Source organism: Geotrypetes seraphini, chromosome 18 (assembly GCF_902459505.1).
Source record: "Geotrypetes seraphini chromosome 18, aGeoSer1.1, whole genome shotgun sequence".
NCBI lineage: Eukaryota > Metazoa > Chordata > Amphibia > Gymnophiona > Dermophiidae > Geotrypetes > Geotrypetes seraphini.
In genome coordinates this window covers 732431-750769 of record NC_047101.1, presented here as the reverse complement: position 1 = coordinate 750769, position 18339 = coordinate 732431, and the positions used below count along the sequence as shown (strand labels likewise).

The following is an 18339-nucleotide window of genomic DNA, read 5'->3' as shown; positions in this document are numbered from 1 at the left end:
AGTGCTATTGCTGCTTTTCATGAGCCAGTTCATGGAAAACTCCTTTCAGCTCATCCTTTGGTTTCTAGATTCATGAGGGGTCTTTTCAATGTGAAACCACCTCTTAAAGCACGCCCTGTAGTCTGGGATCTCAATGTGGTTCTCTCCGCCTTAATGAAGCCTCCGTTTGAACCTTTGGCTACAACTCCTTTCAAGTTTCTCACTTGGAAAGTGGTCTTCCTTATTACTCTAACCTCTGCCAGGAGGGTCAGTGAGCTACATGAACTAGTTGCGGATCCACCTTTTACAATTTTTCATCATGACAAGGTGGTACTGCGTACACATCCAAAGTTTCTCCCTAAGGTTGTCTCGGAATTCCATCTCAACCAATCCATTGTTCTGCCTGTCTTCTTTCCGAAACCTCACTCTCATTCTGGAGAACAGGCTCTGCATACTTTGGACTGTAAGCGGGCTCTAGCTTACTATTTAGAGCGTACTAAGCCCCACAGATCATCTCCCCAACTCTTTCTGTCCTTTGATCCGAATAAATTGGGACGTCCTGTTTCTAAACGTACGTTGTCAAATTGGTTTGCAGCGTGCATTTCATTTTGTTATGCTCAGTCCGGACTGACACTGGAAGGTTCTGTCACGGCCCATAGAGTTAGAGCTATGGCAGCATCTGTGGCTTTCCTCCTTTCCACTCCCCTTGAGGAAATCTGCAAAGCTGCTACTTGGTCCTCGGTTCATACTTTTACATCTCATTATTGTCTGGATGCATTCTCCAGACGGGATGGACACTTCGGCCAATCTGTTTTGCAAAATTTGTTTTCCTAATGGCCAACCTTCCCTCCATCCCTCTTTTTGTTAGCTTGGAGGTCACCCATCAGTCAAGAATATGCTGCCTGCTTGTCCTGGGATAAAGCACAGTTACTTACCGTAACAGGTGTTATCCAGGGACAGCAGGCAGATATTCTTGCGTCCCACCCACCTCCCCGGGTTGGCTTCTTAGCTGGCTTATCCTAACTGGGGACCGCGCGCCTCTGTCGGGCGGGAAGGCACTCGCGCGTGCGCGGTGCGGCCTACTAGAACTTTCCAAGTTCTTAGAGTGCAATCACTCTAAAATTGTCCGTACCGGGGTTCCGTCGGTGCCGTCACCCATCAGTCAAGAATATCTGCCTGCTGTCCCTGGATAACACCTGTTACAGTAAGTAACTGTGCTTTCTGTATGCCCCGCCTGTTGCTGCCTCGGACATTGCTGTTGTCTGTCACAGGTATTCTTTTCCTGTCATTTGGATGAGCGAGAAAAAAAAAAAAGGATATTACAGCTATTATTTTTATCCTTTGGGATCTTATAACATAGTGCTCGTTGTACATTGCAAGTTGGTTCCTGGATACCTTTACGTTTGATTAAGTTCATGCTTATTGTTAATCTTTGTTCTTTAGTCATGATTTACAGAGCAGAACAGGAATGAGGTTTGTCTCGGGGAATTCTCTGTGACCCTCCTTCTCTTTTCTGTTTCAGTGGAGTTCTATTTCTTTGGTACTAACTAATGAGGGAGCTATTCTCCACTGGTGAAAGGGAGGAGTTGAAAGATTTTGAGTGACATCCTTCTGCAAAGTTCACGACTATGGGAGGACAACAGCTTCAGTACAGAATCCTGTGTCTGCTAACAGAAAAAAGATTACCAAGGTAAGGATCTAATCTTCCATTAAAAAAGTGCCTTTTTTCATGTTTCCTCCCTAGGAAACAATAAAGAAGGAGGAATTTTGCCCCGTTCCTTGGCTCTAATTTTCAGCAGCATTCAAGAGAGACTGTATAAAGGCTCAGATCTGAAGCCATCCCTTTCTGAAGTGAGGTGGTTAGACAGCAGGCAGGTGCGCCAGGAAGAGGAGAGGAAAATGGAACTGCTTTCTGGACTCCGAGAGGTATATAGTTAAAGCTTACAAATGCTACTGTATTGAAAGTTGTTTATTTTTTTGTTCTGTGAAATTACAATTCTATCATGATAGACCTTCAAAACACATCAGATAGCCTTTTCAATAAAATTTTGTAATCAACAGTACCAAAGACTGCTGGCAAATAAATCAGGGGTGACTTTATATCATGCAGAAGAGGTTGTCTACAGTGATAGGAAGCATTGTCTTGATGGAGTCCAGGTCTTAAAAACTAATAGGAGTCCATCATATTTCTCTTGTGCAACAATGTGACCACTAATTCATTAACTTTATTTCAATTACTTCAATTACTCTAAAATGGCAGTTGGAAAATACTATAGTGTTTCCTTAACATCCAGCCAGATAGGTCTAGATAGGAGGGCACGCCTACCAGCAGGTGGGTAAAGACTGAGAATGCCATAATTGTTTGGCACGCCTGTCTTCTAAAGGAGACTTCAATAGACAGGGAACTTGGAGATCTCTGAGATGTACTTCTGTTCCACTTTGCCAGCAAGGCTAAACCTGAGTGCTGCCAAAATGAACACAAAACGGCGACTGCAAAGGAATGCCACAGACCTATTTAGCATCACTCCAGACCGACACAGAAACGGATGGGTTTACGCTCCTCTACTAGCAGGTGGGGACTACCTTGGGGTTCTGTTCGACACCTCCTTGATGAAGGTCTTCCTTCCAGAGGCCCGGGGAAGCAAATTGCAATCTCAGTTTTGCCTTCTTTTGGCGTCCCGGTGTCCTCGGGCACAGGATTTCCTCCAAGTCTTGGGGTCAATGGCAGCGTTCCTGGACGTGGTGAGGTGGGCGCGGGCCCACATGTGACCTCTTCAGTATGCTCTGCTCCAGAGGTGGTCACCCCAGTGGCACAGTTTGGGTGTCCCTGTCCCTCTGCGAGGCTTGGCGCGCTGCAGTCTTCGTTGGTGGCTACAGCCCTCTCATCTGGTCCAGAGGGTGAGTCTGAATCTACCGCAGTGGACGGTGCTTCTCACGGATGCCAATCTAAACTAACTAAACTGAGCTAAACCACTATCCTGGAACTCCTCGAATCCCAACACCACCAGATCCATTCAAAAATTCAAACTATCCTTCCCCTCTTTAAAAGGCATATCCCATTCAGGAAAATTAGGGACATCCATCGTCTTCAGGATCACCGAACTGTGGAACAGCTTTATTGCCCCGCTTCGGAGTCTAGGCTCCCTCCAACTCTTCCGAAAACATTTGAAAACTTGGCTTTAAAATATAATTGACCTCTCCCTATTCAATATACTAAGTCCCTCTAAACTTTCTCTTTAATATGTACTTCTACTTTCGTTGGAGTTCCTTCTATATCTATTCCTGTGAACCGTGTTGAGCTCTACTTCTGTGGAGGTGATGCGGTATACAAACTTAAGGTTTAGTTTAGTTTAGGTCAGCGTTTGGCAGCCATTCCTGATGTGATTCGCTTTTTGCGGGCGGCCAAGTTGCTCAAGCCTCCCCTGCGGCCCTTGGGATCTCAATCTGGTTCTATCTGTTCTGGTGCACCCGCCCTTCGAACTGTTGGGTGGCTGCTCTTTGAAGGACCTTACTCTGAAGGCGGTCTTTTTTGTGGACATTTCTTCCTCTAGTCGTGTTTCTGAAGGTTTTCTCTTGTAAGGCTCCCTTCTTGGAGTTTTCTAGGGAGCGGGTTTTCTTGAGGCCTGTTCCTTCCTTTTCTGCTAAAAGTAGTTTCTCCTTTTCATGTCAATCAATTTGTGGTCCTCCTGGTCTTGGGTACTCGGGAGGGCTCTTCTGAGCAAAGACAGATGCGCAAGTTGGATGTTGGTCGGGTCCTTCGCTCTTATGTGCAGCGGACCCAGGAGATCAAGAAATAAGATCATCTCTTTGTCCTTCTGGCAGGTCTTCGTAGGGGGGCTGGCGCTTCTAAGGCTACTATTGTACGCTGGATCAATGAGACTATTGCTTCCGCTTCTCTTCTGAGGCAGAAGCCCGTTCCGGAGTTTCTCAAAGCTCATTCCACTCGGGGTCAGGCGGCTTCTTGGGCTGAGTCGTCGCTCGTGCCTCCAGTGGACATTTGTAAGGCTGCGGTTTGGTCTTCCTTGTATTCCTTTGTCAGACACTTTCAGGTAGATGTTCAGGCGCGTCGGGACGCAGTGTTCGGTGTGAGTGTTCTGGTGTCAGCCCTTCGGGGGTCCCGCCCGTGTGAGGGACTGCTTTGCTACGTCCCATTCGTAAAGATTAACCTCTATTGGTCTGGAGAGGGCTAAAGAAGGAGAAATTAGGTTCTTACCTGCTAATTTACTTTCTTTTAGCTTCTCCAGACCAGTAGAGGTCCCCACCCTGTCTGTTATTGGTGTGTTGGGGCTGTTGCGCGGGCAGTTTTTGTTTTTTGCTGCGGGTTCTAGTATTTTTCTAGGGCCGGGGAGAATTAAAGAACAGCGGCTGTGGCTCTAATGGCTTAGCTGGTAAGCTTTGGGGACATTTTCCTTCTGGTATTTCTCCTCTGCATTTTCCAACAGCATTTGGATATGTTAGTCTTGTTCGGAGGATTGTTTATTTCTGTTTCCAGTTCTTAGTTCTGCTTGGCTATTCGGCAGACTGATGAGAATAGAGAAGGGAATATATTATATACTATTCCACAGTTTTGTTTTCAGTCTCCACCTGCTGGTCATGATTGGATATATACCCATTCGTAAAGATTAACCTCTACTGGTCTGGGGAAGCTAAAAGAAAGTAAATTAATAGGTAAAAACCTAATTTCTCCTTCCCTCCCAAAGACTGATTCTAGTATTTTGTCCACATTCTCCATCTCCTTGAGGCCCCTTTCTATCCATCCCATTGTTCCTTCTCCACCACCACATCCTACATTTCTCCCTCTCATCTTTCTCTTCCACATGCATATCTATCTCGCTCCTCTCCCACCACCATGTCCAATAATTCTCTTCCTTCCTACGCCCAACAATTATCCTCTTTCTTCATTTCCCCATGTGCACCGTCTCTTTCCCTCTCACACAGATCCTTGTGCCCAACAATTCTCCCTTTCTATTCTCTCCCCCACCTCAGCATCCATTCTTCCATTCATGCTCCTTCCCTCCTTCTTTCCATCCTTTGTTTGACGTTTGTACTCCCTTATTTCCTTCTGTGTCTCAACGTGCACTTCTTCCTCCCTTTCTCAATTCTGTGTCCCAAGTTTGTGCCTCCTTCTTGTGGGTGTTTACCTGTTATGGCCAGTTCTCTCCTCCTTCCTTCCAGCCACACTTATTTCTCTTCACAAAGTCACAGGCAGCGGCTCCTACATACGGCCAGCAGCTGTCCCTGAAGACTTACCTCTGACGTTGGAGGATAGGCTTCTGGGTCAGCCACAGCTTTCTGAAGAGAAACAAGTGTTCTTTAGCACTCTCCAGACCAGTAGAGTTTAATCTTTACGAATGGGTATATATCCAATCATGACCAGCAGGTGGAGACTGAAAACAAAACTGTGGGACAGTATATAATATACTCCCTTCTCTATTTACATCAGTCTCCAGCAGGTGTTGAGTGATCTGTACCCATCTCCCTTGGTAGGGCTGTTGGAATTTGTTTAGGGGGTTTATAGTCCCTGTTTTTGGCCAGACGGAGCTTGGGCGGGCCCTGTTTGGGGGTCCGTCCGACCTCGGGGGTGTCAAACCCGGCGGGTCTCGAGCGGGGTCCCTCCCCCCACTTCCTCCACCTCCCCACATTTTTTTAGAGGAGCCTCAGCAGTAAGCCTTGCCCCCTAAATCAAGCAAGGCATATTGCTTCGAGAGCCTGTGGAGTCTGTTCTGTAAAAAAAAAAAAAATCCTGAGGCAGTGCTGGTCTGGAGGATTTCCCTTTAAGAAAACTGTATTTTACTGTATTTTTTCATCTAACTGGCACTTTTTTCTAGCTAGGTCGCGTATGGAGCAATTGTGCCCTTCTCCGGGGGAGTGGGACACAATTAGGTCCAGCCGCGAGGCACTCGCGGCCGGCCTGAACTCGGCGGTTTGGGTCGGTGAGGTGGTGGAGCTCCTTCGGCAGCGGCTGCAGGCGCCCAGAGCTCCCCGCTGATGGTGCCTCGCGAGTCGGCTGGGAGCAGTGGGGAAGCCCGGTCTTCCCCAACCGCCCACGGAGGGATTCCCCGAAGGATTCCCTCTCAGCTGATTTTTTGACAGCTGATGCCGACTTGCCTGTTTTAGCGGCTGGGACTGTTCAGCCTTCTCAGCCGCTACAGGCCATGGAGGGAGCATTTTTGGCGGGAACTTCGCTATTTTCTCTGTCTGGCCCCTCCATTTTGTCTGCAACCTCAGGTGACCTTCTCCCTGTATTGCAAACACAGGGGCAGGTTTCAGCAGGGACCCCTGCTGGGGCAGGGAGTCCCTGGGGACCCCCAGGGGTTTTTTGTCCCCAATTTAATTTCTTTCTTTGTGCAGACAATTGGGGGTCCCACGTGCACCTGGGGGGTTTCGGGGGTGGTTTCCCTCCGCGCCCTCTATGGCTTTGCCTCCCTCTTTTCGTTTGGCGTCCCCTCTTCCTTCTCCCTCATCCAAGCGCCCGCGGGGGGGCTTGATTGCGAATTGGTGATCGGAGGAGCGTGTTGGCATGGTTGAGGACCTGGCGGCTTTGGCGGGCTTCCAGGATCCTCTAGAGGGGACGCCCGCTGGCAGCGGGGCGGTGGGTTTCCCGTCTTCCAGAGCAGATGCGTCCGTGGTGCGCTTTTTATTCAGAGAGATGAGCTTTTAGACCTGATGTAGCAGGTCTCCTTGGTGATGCATTTTTGAAGTTGCGCCACCGGAGACCCCGCATATGGGGGCCCCTCTGCTTCAGGGGGTCTGTCCTGTTTCCCGCTCTTTTCCTGTGCGTCAGGATTTTCGGGATTTTGTGTTGGCGCAGTGGCCTATGGGCGCCGTTTCGTTTGGTGTGCGCCTTGGCTCATGGGTATCCCATCCCGGAGGGGGATAGGGCTACCTTAATTTCGCCAATGGGGGACGCGGTGGTCTCGGCACTTCCTAAGCGGCTTACCGTGCCTGTTATGGATGGTTCTGCTCTTAGGGTCTCTGAGGAGCGTACGTTAGAGACACTTCTTAAGTATAATTTTGATGTCTCTGCCTTGGGGGTCCCAGCAGCTATTTGTGTGGGGCTGGTGGCTCGCACCGTGTTTTGATGGTCTGAGCATGTCCTGGATCGTGAGTCTGATGACTGGTCCTTAGTGGATCAGGAGGTGGTGAAGTTTGAGATGACTGCCTCGTTCCTCTCGGTTGTTCTTTGTGACTTGGTGCTGCTAAGTCTGGGACTTTTGGTGGCCGCACGCTGTACCTTGTGGCTTCGCGCTTTGTCGGCGGTTGCCGCGTCCAAAACTGAACTTCCCAAAATTTCCCTTTCGGGGGTTGTTTTTTGTTTAGAGAGGACTTAGATCCGGTGGTTCAGACTCTGACGGACTCTGAGGTGCCCCATCTGCCTGAGGACCGTGCCCGCCCGGCTTCTCGGGTTGGCATTGCCCGGGGGCATCTGCGGGAATTTCGCAAGTTTCGCCTGGGGCATGGGACTGCTTCTTTCCAGGCTTCCGGTTTTTCCCCGGGGTCGGTTGGCTTAGCGCATGCAGTCTTTTCAGGGGGCCCGTCGGGGGGCTGGGAGTTCCCCCCCGGTTCCCCTGCTGCCCGTCCTGCGCGATGTCTCTTTGCCGGCGCCCCCTTTGGTTCCCGTGGGTGCCCGGCTTCGCAACTTGTTTCCAAAGTGGGCCAAGATCACGTCCGATCAGTGGGTCCTGGTGGTGGTGCGGGATGGTTATGTACTTGAATTTTGCCCGCTCTCTGCCGGATCATATCTAGCCTTTCCATGTCAGGTGGCATGGGAGACGCTAGCCTTTCGCCAGACCCTTCAGCGCTTGCTAGATCTCAAAGCAGTTGTCCAGTGTCCCCTCAGGAGTGCGGTATCGGCTGGTACGCCATTTCCTTTATGGGGCCCTAAAGGGAGGGGACCTTTTGGCCCATCCTTGGTTTAAACTGAGGTCAACAGGACTCTCAGAATTCCCTTTTATTCGCATGGACACACTGCAGTCTGTCCTTCTGGCGGTTCAGCTGGGGGAGTTCCTGACTTCTCTCGCTCTGGCGGAGGCCTACTTGCCTGTTTCCATTTGGGCCTCTCCTCAGCTCTTTCTTTGCTTTGCGATATTGGGTCTGCACTATCAGTTCTGTGTGCTTCCCTTGGGCCTGGCCACGACTCCCCGGACGTTCGCCAAGTTGATGGTGGTCGTCATGGCGGCATTGCAGTCAGAGGGCATTCTGGTGCACCCCTTCTGGGATGACTGGTTGTTTCGGGCGAAGTCGTTGCAGGAGAGCGCCCGAGTTACAGCTCGGGTGGTTGAGTTTCTCTGGTCACTGGGCTGGGTGGTCAACCTTTCCAAGAGTCGGTTGGTCCCCGCTCAGCATCCCCGCTTGGAGTTCTGTTCCAAGAGTCAGTTGGTCCCCGCTTGGAGTTCTGTTCGACACCTCCTTGGGGAAGGTCTTCCTTCCAGAGGCCCGGGTAAGCAAATTGCAATCTCAGATTCGCCTTCTTTTGGCGTCCTGGTGTCCTCGGGCGCAGGATTTCCTCCAAGTCTTGGGGTCGATGGCAGCGTTCCTGGATGTTGTGAGGTGGGCGCGGGCCCACATGTCTCTTCAGTATGCTCTGCTCCGTAGATGGTCACCCCAGAGGCTCAGTTTGGAGGTCCCTGTCCCTCTGTGAGGCTTGGCGCGCTGCAGTCTTCTTTGGTGGCTCCAGACCTCTCATCTGGTCCAGAGGATGAGTCTGGATCTATCGCAGTGGACGGTGCTTCTCATGGATGCCAGTCTCCTCGGTTGGGGGGGCTCAGTGTCTAGGTCACTCAGCTCAGGGCACCTGGTCCATGGAGGAGGCGTCCTGGTCAATCAACATGTTGGAGACCAGAGCCGTCCCTCTGGCGCTGTTAGCCTTCCGCTCCCTTTTGATGGGCAAGTCGGTCAGAGTCCGGTCTGACAATGCCACAGCGGTGGCTTATGTCAATCGTTGAGGCACCAAGAGCACTCAGGTGGCGGAGGAGGCGGCTCGGCTCATGCTTTGGGGCGGAGTCACGCCTTCTGGACCTCTCGGCCTCTCATATGGCCGGGGTGGAGAATGTTCAGGCGAACTTCCTCAGTCACATCTTAGATCACAGAGAGTGGTGTCTCAGCCCTGTGGCTTTTCAGTTGATAATGCAGACTTGGGGTCAGTCCCTGATGGACCTGTCGGCCACGAGTGGCAAGGCCGAGGTGGTTCCGCTTCTTCAGTCGTCGCAGGGATGGGCTGGCCGAGGGTCTGGATGCTCTGGTTCAACCATGGCCAACAGAGGGGTTGTTGTGCATGTTCCCTCCTTGGCCATTAGTGGGCAGAGTTCTTCTCCGCATTGTTCGCCATCCGGGTCTGGTGGTTCTGGTGGCTCCAGATTGGCCTCGACATCCGTGATACGCAGATCTGTGACACTCTGGTGGCGGATCCTCTTCCTCTGCCTCCCTTGGACAACCTTCTGTCGCAGGGTCCCATTCCCGTGTTCGACCCGTCTCCCTTCTGTCTTACGGCTTGGCTTTTGAAAGGGGTCGCCTTGGTAAGAAGGGGTATTCAGATAGGGTGATTTCTACACTCTTGGGGTCCTGGAGGCTTTCTACCTCTCAGGCTTCTGTGTGGATTTGGCACTTCTTTGAGGGGTGGTGCCAGGTGCGGGGAGTGGTCTCTCTTCGCGTTTCTATGCCTAATATCCTAGAGTTCTTGCAAGATGGCCTGGATAGAGGCCTGGCTTCGGCTTCTCTCCGGGTTCAGCTTGTGGCCTTGTCAGCCTTTCGGGGGTTTGTGACGGGTCAGCGTTTGACAGCCATTCCTGATGTGATTCGCTTTTTGCGGGCGGCCAAGGTGCTCAGGCCTCCCGTGCGGTCCTCTATTCCCTCTTGGAATCTCAGTCTGGTTCTCTCTATTCTGATGCACCCGCCCTTTGAACCGTTGGGCGGCTGCTCTTTGAAGGACCTTCCTCTGAAGACGGTCTTTTTGGTGGACATTTCTTCCGCTAGGCGTGTTTCTGAGCTACAAGTTTTCTCTTGTAGGGCTCCCTTCTTGGAGTTTTCTAGGGAGCAGGTTGTCTTGAGGCCTGTTCCTTCCTTTTCTGCCAAAAGTAGTTTTTCCTTTTCATGTCAATCAATCTGTGGTCCTCCCGGTCTTGGGTAGTTGGGAGGGCTCTTCTGAGCAAAGACAGCTGAGCAAGTTGGATGTTGGTCGGGTCCTTCGCTCTTATGTGCAACGGACCCAGGAGATCAGGAAATAAAATCTTCTCTTTGTCCTTCTGACTGGTCCTCTTAGGGGGGCTGGCGCTTCTAGGGCTACTATTGCATGCTAGATCAAGGAGACTATTGCTTCCGCTTCTCTTCTGGGGCAGCAGCCCGTTCCGGAGTTTCTCAAAGCTCATTCTACTCGGGGTCAGGCGGCTTCTTGGGCTGAGTCGTCGCTCGTGCCTCCAGTGGACATTTGTAAGGCTGCGGTTTGGTCTTCCTTGTATTCCTTTGTCAGACTTTTTCGGGTAGATGTTCTGGCGCGTCAGGACGTGGTGTTCGGTGTGTGGGTTCTGGTGTCGGCCCTTCGGGGGTCCCACCCGTGATGGGGACTGCTTTGGTACGTCCCATTCGTAAAGATTAACCTCTACTGGTCTGGAGAGTGCTAAAGAAGGAGAAATTAGGTTCTTACCTGCTAATTTACTTTCTTTTAGCTTCTCCAGACCAGTAGAGGTCCCCACCCTGTCTGTTGTTGTTGTTCTTGGGGCTGTTTTGCGGGCAGTTTTTGTTTTTTGCTGCGGTTCTAGTATTTTTCTAGGGCCGGGGAGAATTAAAGAACAGCGGCTGTGGCTCGGCTGGCTTAGCTGGCGAGCTGTGGGGACATTTTCCTTCTGGTATTTCTCCTCTGCATTTTCCAACAGCATTTGGGTATGTTATTTGTTACTCCTGTTCGGAGTATTGTTTTCTTTCTGTTTTCCAGTTCTTAGTTCTGCTTGGCTATTCGGCAGACTGATGTAAATAGAGAAGGGAGTATATTATATACTGTCCCACAGTTTTGTTTTCAGTCTCCACCTGCTGGTCATGATTGGATATATACCCATTCGTAAAGATTAACCTCTACTGGTCTGGAGAAGCTAAAAGAAAGTAAATTAGCAGGTAAGAACCTAATTTCTCCTTACTGGAAGGGAGGAGGAGAGAGCCAGCCATAACAGGTAAATACCCATGGGAGGGAGGCACGAACCTGGGACAAAGAATCGAGGGAGGAAGAGGGGTGCATTGAGATACGGAAGGAACGGAGGGAGAGGGGCGTTTTGGGACACAGAAGGAAAAAGCAGCCCGGTTCGTAATTATGAATTTGATGTAAGTCAGACGTTCGTAAGCTGGGGACTGCCTGTACTTAAATTTAAGATTTGCCATATTTAGTCATTTGAGAATTCTCTTATGTGATGTAGATGAGCTTCATCTTTCTCTGATTGTGCTTATGGACTAACTAACAATCATTCTTTTTTGTACTTTTTTTATAGGAGGATCTGATGACTTCCTTGAAGAGGAATCTTAGTGCCAGCTCTGACAGCGGCATTGCTGGATTCTCCTCTGTCCTGCAGACAAACAACCATCTAGAAGGTGTATCTTTGTGCCAGCAAGCTTAGAAACTCTGTACTCTACTCCTACTCTGGTTGCTGTTGGGGGATTTTTCTGTTCCATGACAAGACTGTGTTGTGGGAAACTCGATTAGATAAATGTTTGAAATCTTGCTGTGTTGATCCAATATAATTCGTTTTGATTTTTCTTGAGTGGAGAAGATAGGCGTGAGGGTCTCTCCAATCCAACACAGGAGCTTTTATACCACCCAACCTTTTTTGATGGTATAATAATTCCTACAGGGTAAAAGACACCTGGTGATTATGGGTTAAACAGAGTAACCAGCAGTTGCATGATTGTGCATGATTCTCCTCTTAGTTTTGGAGTGCTTGCAGGTCCCAGATAAAGAGGAATGTATACAGTGAGGACCAAAGATAAAGATGTGTGAGCAGTTTTCAAACTGCAACTTTGTCTCTCAGACTCTGCTTCCCGATGGGCTGATCCTGATGACACTCTGCTCCAGAACATAGGGGAGACACAGTTCTCTGTCTGGGTCTCCTTCTTTGAAATCTACAATGAATTCCTCTATGACTTACTGGAACAGATCCCCTGTGGCTCTAGTCGTAAAAGGACAGCACTGAGACTCTCTGAGGACAAGAATGGAAACCCTTATGTCAAAGGTAGAGAGATTGTGGAGCATGAGGAAGGAAGGCATGTATGTTGTGTGAAGGCAAGGAGGATTGGTGAATATAGGAGATGAAGGGGGGGGCTGTTCAGTAAGCAAATGTAGTGGGGCCAATGGTAGTAAGTTTTGCCGTCTTATAGAATAATCTTTTTATTCCCAGATCTGAACTGGATTAATGTGCGCAATGCAGAAGAGGCATGGAAAATGTTGAGGATTGGACAGAAGAATCAAAGCTTTGCCAGTACTCACCTCAATCAGAGCTCCAGTAGAAGGTATGCAAACAAGACTGAGAAATTGTATTTATTGCTTCTGTTGGAGGAGAAATCGAGGAAGGGGCTAAACCTGATTATCAGAAAATTAACCTAATCGTTCTTATATTTTTCTGACAGTCACAGCATCTTTTCTATCCGGATTCTGCATCTAGAGAGAGGATCTGAATTAGCTCCCAGAATCAGCGAGTAAGTTTGAAAGTTGGCTACAGAAGGGCTAAACATCGTGAGGGAGAGGGGGGAAAAGGGATGCAAGAAGCTACTTTGTACTTTCAGTGCTTTAAAAATAATAATTAGTAGTAAATAATAGTAGACTTTTTTTTTTCTATCCCCCCCCCCCCCCTTTTTTCAGGCTGTCTCTGTGTGACTTGGCTGGATCAGAGCGCTGCAAAAATCAAAGATGTGGAGATAGAATGAAGGAGGCAAACAACATTAACACCTCATTGCACACATTAGGACGGTGCATTAGTGCACTGCGGCAGAACCAGCAGCATAAGTAAGTTGTAGAATAGGAAGAAAGTTTATCTTTTGCAGAATTTGGCTTCAGAAATGGTTGGTTATTTTGACTTTTTAATTGCCTCTATTGGAAAATTCAGAACAATTTTACAAAAAATAACAAGGGAAAACAGAATAGAGAATATTTTGCAAAGGGTCTTCTTGTTATGAAGAAAACATTGCTGCTATTCAGTTATCTGTCAATTAAACTGTAGTGACCGATTAAAGGGAAACATTGAAATGGGCTGCTAGACTTTATCTCATTCCTGATGGGGATAAGGATACTTTTAAGTTTCCTGTGGTTGATGCGGTGGTTTTGCCTATTGCAAGTCGACACACCGTGCCAGTTGAGGGTGATTCAGCCCTGAGAAACTCTAGGACGGTAAGATGGAGGCTCTCCTTAAACAGAGTTTTGCTGTCATTGCCTTGGCTGTCCAGGCAGCGATATGTGGTCTGCTAGCCCAAGCTTGTTTCCGGTGGTCTGAACGGGTCCTTGACCGGAAGTCGGCTGATTGGTCTTTAGTGAATCAGGAGGTGGCTAAGATTGAGCTTGTGCTTATTATCTCTCAGATGCCATGTATGATCTGTTGAGGGCATCGGCCAAGTACATAGCCCTCGGAGTAGCGACTCGCCATACTTTGTAGCTTCAAGGTTGGTCGACGGATGCGGCCTCTAAGTCTAAGCTCAGTAAATTCCCATTTCAAGGTTCCTTCCTCTTTGGGGAGGAGTTGGATAAGCTGGTTCAAGCCTTGAGTGACTCTAAGGTGCCTTGACTACTAGAGGACCGACCTCACCAAGCGCCTTAGGGTAGCACCACCCGGGGGTGTTTGCATGATTTTCATAGGTACCGCCTTGACCAGGGATCGGCCCCTTTTGCTTCCAGAAGACACTTCTTTCAGTGCATGCAGTCCTTTTGGGAGGGAGCAGGGTCGGGACTCCGCTGGTGGCTCCTACTCCACTCGTTCAGCCCAATGACTCGTTGCAGGTCCTTCCCCCGGTTCTGTTGGAAGCCTGCTTGCGGGAGTTTTTCTGGGGGTGGACCAAGATCACAATGGATCAGTGGGTCCTAGAGATGATTCGGGATGGCTATGCTCTAGAGATTTTCCATCCCTTAATAGATCGTTCTTTAGCACTCTCCAGACCGGTAGAGGTTAATCATTACAAGTGGGTATATATCCCAATCATGACCAGCAGGTGGAGACTGAAACAAAACTGTGGAATAGTACATAAGAGATACCTAACATACATGGTAACATAGTAGATGACGGCAGATAAAGACCCGAATGGTCCATCCAACTGCTCAACCTGATTCAATTTAAATTTTTTCTTCTTAGCAAGAATCCAAAGCTCTTCCCCTATTCCTATCAGTCTTCTTTCAGTCTCCAGCAGGTGTTGAGCGAGCTGTACCCATCTCCCTTGGTAGGGCTGTTGGAATTTGTTTAGGGGTTTCCAGTCCCTGTTTTTGGCTGGATTTAGCTTGGGTGGGCCCTGTTTGGGGGTTCGTCCGACCTCAGAGGTGTCAAACCCCCCATTTCCTCCACCTCCCCACATTTTTTTTAAAGGAGCCTCAGCAGTAAGCTTTGCCCCCCTAAATCAAGCAAGGCATACTGCTTTGAGAGCCTGTGGAGTCTGTTCTGTTAAAAAAAAAAAAATCCTGAGGTAGTGCCAGTCTGAAGGGTTGTTTCCCTTTAAATTTACTGTATTTTTGCTCTAACCGGCACTTTAAATTTAGCTAGGTTGCGTATGGAGCAATGAGCATTCTTCAGGGGAAAAAGTGCTCATTGTTTTCCAGACGAGAGGCACTCGTGGCCGGCCTGTGCAAGCGGTGTTCAGGCCGGTGCGGTGGAGGAGCTCTGTCAGCAGCGGCTGCAGGTGCCCAGAGTTCCCCACCGATAGTATCTTGTGAGTCAGTAGAGAGAGCAGTGGGGAGGCCCGGTTTTCTTCCACCGCCCACGGAGGGATTCCCTTGACCGTCAACGGTAAGCAAAGGATTCCCTCTCAGCTGATTTTTTAACAGCTGATGCCGGCTTGCCTGATTTTGCGGCTGGGACTGTTCAGGCTTCCCAGCCGCTACAGGCCCAGGAGGGGTTGTTTATGGCAGGAACTTCACCATTTTCTAAGTCTGGCTCCTCCATTTTGTCTGCAACCTCAGGTGACCTTCCCTCTTTATTGGAAAAGCAGGGGCAGGTTTCTGCTGGGTCCCCTGCTGTGGCAGGGAGTCCCTTGGGACCTCCAGGGGTTTTTTCCCCTGATTTGAATTTTTCTTTGTGCAGAGCCTATTTTCAGGTGGCTGGGGGTCCTGTGTGCACCCAGGGGGGGGGTGAGGTTCCTCCGCAACCCCTGTGGCTTTGCTCCCTCTTCTTTGGCGTCCCCTCCTCCTCCCTCGTCTAAGCACCCGCGGGTGGCTTGGAATAAGGATTTGTGGTCAGAGGAGTGTGTCGACCTGGATGAGGACCTGGACCCTTTTGAGGATTTCCAGGATCCTCTCGAGGGGATGGTCGCTGTTAGCGGGTTGTCGGGTTTCCTGCCTTCCGGCGAAGAGGCGTCCATGGTGCACATTTTTCAGAGGGATGAGCTACTGGACCTGATTCAGCAGGTCTCCTTAGTACTGCATTTTGAAGAGGCGCCACCGGAGACTCCGCATGTGGGGGACCCTCTGCTTAGGGGGGATCTGTACTGTTTCCTGCTCTTTTCCTATGCATCAGGATATTTGGGATATTGTACTGGCAGAGTTTAATACGTCAGAGGCGTAGTTTCAGTTGGCGCGCGCCATGGCTTGTTTGTATTCCATCCCGGAGGGGGATCGGGCTACTTTAAAGTCGCCAGTGATGGACGCTGAAACGAATGAGGTCCGTTTCTTGGTCCCAAAACTGCCCTGCAAACACCCTGTCATCTGGGTACGGATATCTGGAGGCATTCTCCTTAGAGAGAAAAGATACGTAGACAATATTCTAAAGAGATTGCCTAATCTTTTATTAGTACATCCAGCTTTTATACTTTTTTAACATGGGTCAATGGTATTAGCAGATGACGTAAGTACAAACCATATCTGGTGACAGGATACATAGGCTTCAAAGAAGTAATCAACACTAGAAAAGGGGGGTGGGTGAATGAGCAGGATATGTACTTCATTGTTTAAATCAAAAGGTGTTAAAAGCTTCCCTTATCACTCTCAACCGGTACATGGCAGTGAGGGGCTCGAACCTCTATTGTCTCAAACAGATAACTTCTTTAACAAGATTAAATGACCTTTTCCCAAACCATCAAGAGAGTAAACACGAACATTCTGATTGATTACTTCCAGCATAGTCAGAGACAGAAAACTTATCCTTTCAAATGTGTCCTTTCAATCCCCTCTTACGTCATGAAAATGACGTCATAAATGCACAGCATGAACGTGGAAGGGGAGATATTCTAGATATGTCTCTTGAGGAGGGGTTTTAGGGGCTGTAATATGAGTCAAACAGCGCAGGAACAGTCTAAAAATTACATAAGCAACAAGAGTGCAGATAATAATAAAGATTATAACAATAAGAAGGTCTTTCACCCACCCCTGCATCCAACTAAAATACAGATCCCAAGGATTAGATAAACCAGAATTACGTTTAAGTTCAGCAGAGAGGTCTTCTAATTTTTTAATGGCCATAGTAACCTTACCCGTGGGACCTGCATTGTCAGGAATAAAGGTGCAACAGGATAAAGTACTGGGGAGAATTTTACAGACACCCCCCTTCTCTGCAAGGATCATATCCAGGGCCATGCGATTTTGGAAAGCCATCTGAGAAGTGGGGCCTAACCGATCAACAATACCTTGTAAGGCGTCCCTAGAGTAATTCACAAAGCGTTGCTGATTATAATAAATGTAATTAATCCAATCAACATTCTTATTGATAGTAATAAGGGGAATAAGGGACTCAAACCCAGCCTTAACCTGGTCTCGGGCCTTGAATTCATCTGGGACCCCTCTTGGGACCCCTATCTCATCTATGTATAACTAAAGCGCACTGGCCTATCTACTGGCTGGGTAGTTTAACACGGAGCCGAAGGTCTCCACAGAGCCAGTAAATATCACCTAAAGCAAAATCTGATGCTGCAACAGTGAAGCATACCTATAATTTCCAAAAAAGAACACTAGGCTGTAGTTAAATGTAATTTCCAGTATGCCTCTGACAATAGTTTCTGATTAATCTTAGTTATCTGTGCATCTGGACCCACTGTCCTAAGCACCCTCTTAATGAGACATTAACACCTTTTAGCTAATCATGATTTAATCAGGACTACTTGAAACCTTCTTCCTGCCCTCAGGGTCTATCTGCATTCCCATGCCAGAGTCAGATTGATATAATTTCCCATAGGCCTTGGCTGACACCAGCTATGCCAACCGAAAATGCTGAACGCCTGCAACAGCTATGCTGACATCTCCCATATTCTTTGAAATGAAAGCAAGCTTGTGGTACCCTTAGCCAGTCTGCATTTCGCAGATGCCTTGCCTATCTCTAACAGTATATCAGCACGTCCCCTGTCCTGCAGAATCTCCAAGCTATGAAGATAAACAGTTCCCATTATGAGTTCAAACCTCTGTCTTAGGTGGTATAGGCCATCATCTGGGCGAGGATCCCAGTATGCTTATATCTTACCCGTCGTTGAGCGAATGAATGGTGCATACGGGATGCAGGAAGCTTTCTCAGGAGGTTTGGGCATAAAAGGTAAAAATATGTCATAAGAGAGTATGTAAGTATGGGATATGGGATAATATTATCTCTGACCCTGGTAATGGGAATGCAATATAGGCCAAATTAAAACCAAATTAGCCAAATGTCAGAGAAGATACTGGAAATTCATGTATAACTGCCTTAAAAGTTAGAAGGAACCTTGTGAGAAAAGAAATGTACACGTGTTTCATTCTACAGCAAAGGAGAATCATAACAATACATAGCAAAATTTGTAGAATAGTTAAGATAACGATAGGGTGAATTAAAACATTAAATACGTGGTTTGCAGTGGGTGAATACTCAAAGAAAAGTTCCCAAACTTGAGACATGAGCATCTTGGAGCAAATTTTGTGTAATCTGTCCATTTTCAAAAGTGATAGTATGATTCACTTCTTTGGAGGTTTTCTTAAGTTGTTCAATAAAGTTCAGCAGCTTATGAAATGTCTCATTGCCCATACCAAGAAGTAGTAGATGTACAGCATATGAAATAAAGTCTGGAATGTCCATAGCAGTAAATAATTTGAAATGTACAGCAAAGCGTTCTTAGGAAAGTGGCTATCATGAATCCATAGATCAGCGAACAGGAAACATTGTGTACAGCATGTGTGGAAAAGTCTTTGCAGTCAGGGTGCAGGAAGATGAATTACAGTCTCTTTAAACTGGTGAGATG

At 48.3% G+C, this 18339-nt stretch overlaps 1 protein-coding gene across 3 annotated transcripts in view; it reads left to right on the top strand.

Moving 5' to 3' along the window:
• The window catches only part of KIF20A (kinesin family member 20A), a 158304-nt gene that overhangs the window by 59468 nt on the left and 80497 nt on the right, over positions 1-18339 (top strand). For all 3 annotated transcript variants that reach the window (XM_033927007.1, XM_033927008.1, XM_033927005.1), the window contains exons 6-11: positions 1724-1905; positions 11451-11550; positions 11988-12188; positions 12354-12465; positions 12583-12651; positions 12815-12958. In XM_033927007.1, the coding sequence (XP_033782898.1) occupies positions 1724-1905; positions 11451-11550; positions 11988-12188; positions 12354-12465; positions 12583-12651; positions 12815-12958 (808 nt within the window). The remainder of the gene's footprint in view (positions 1-1723; positions 1906-11450; positions 11551-11987; positions 12189-12353; positions 12466-12582; positions 12652-12814; positions 12959-18339) is intronic.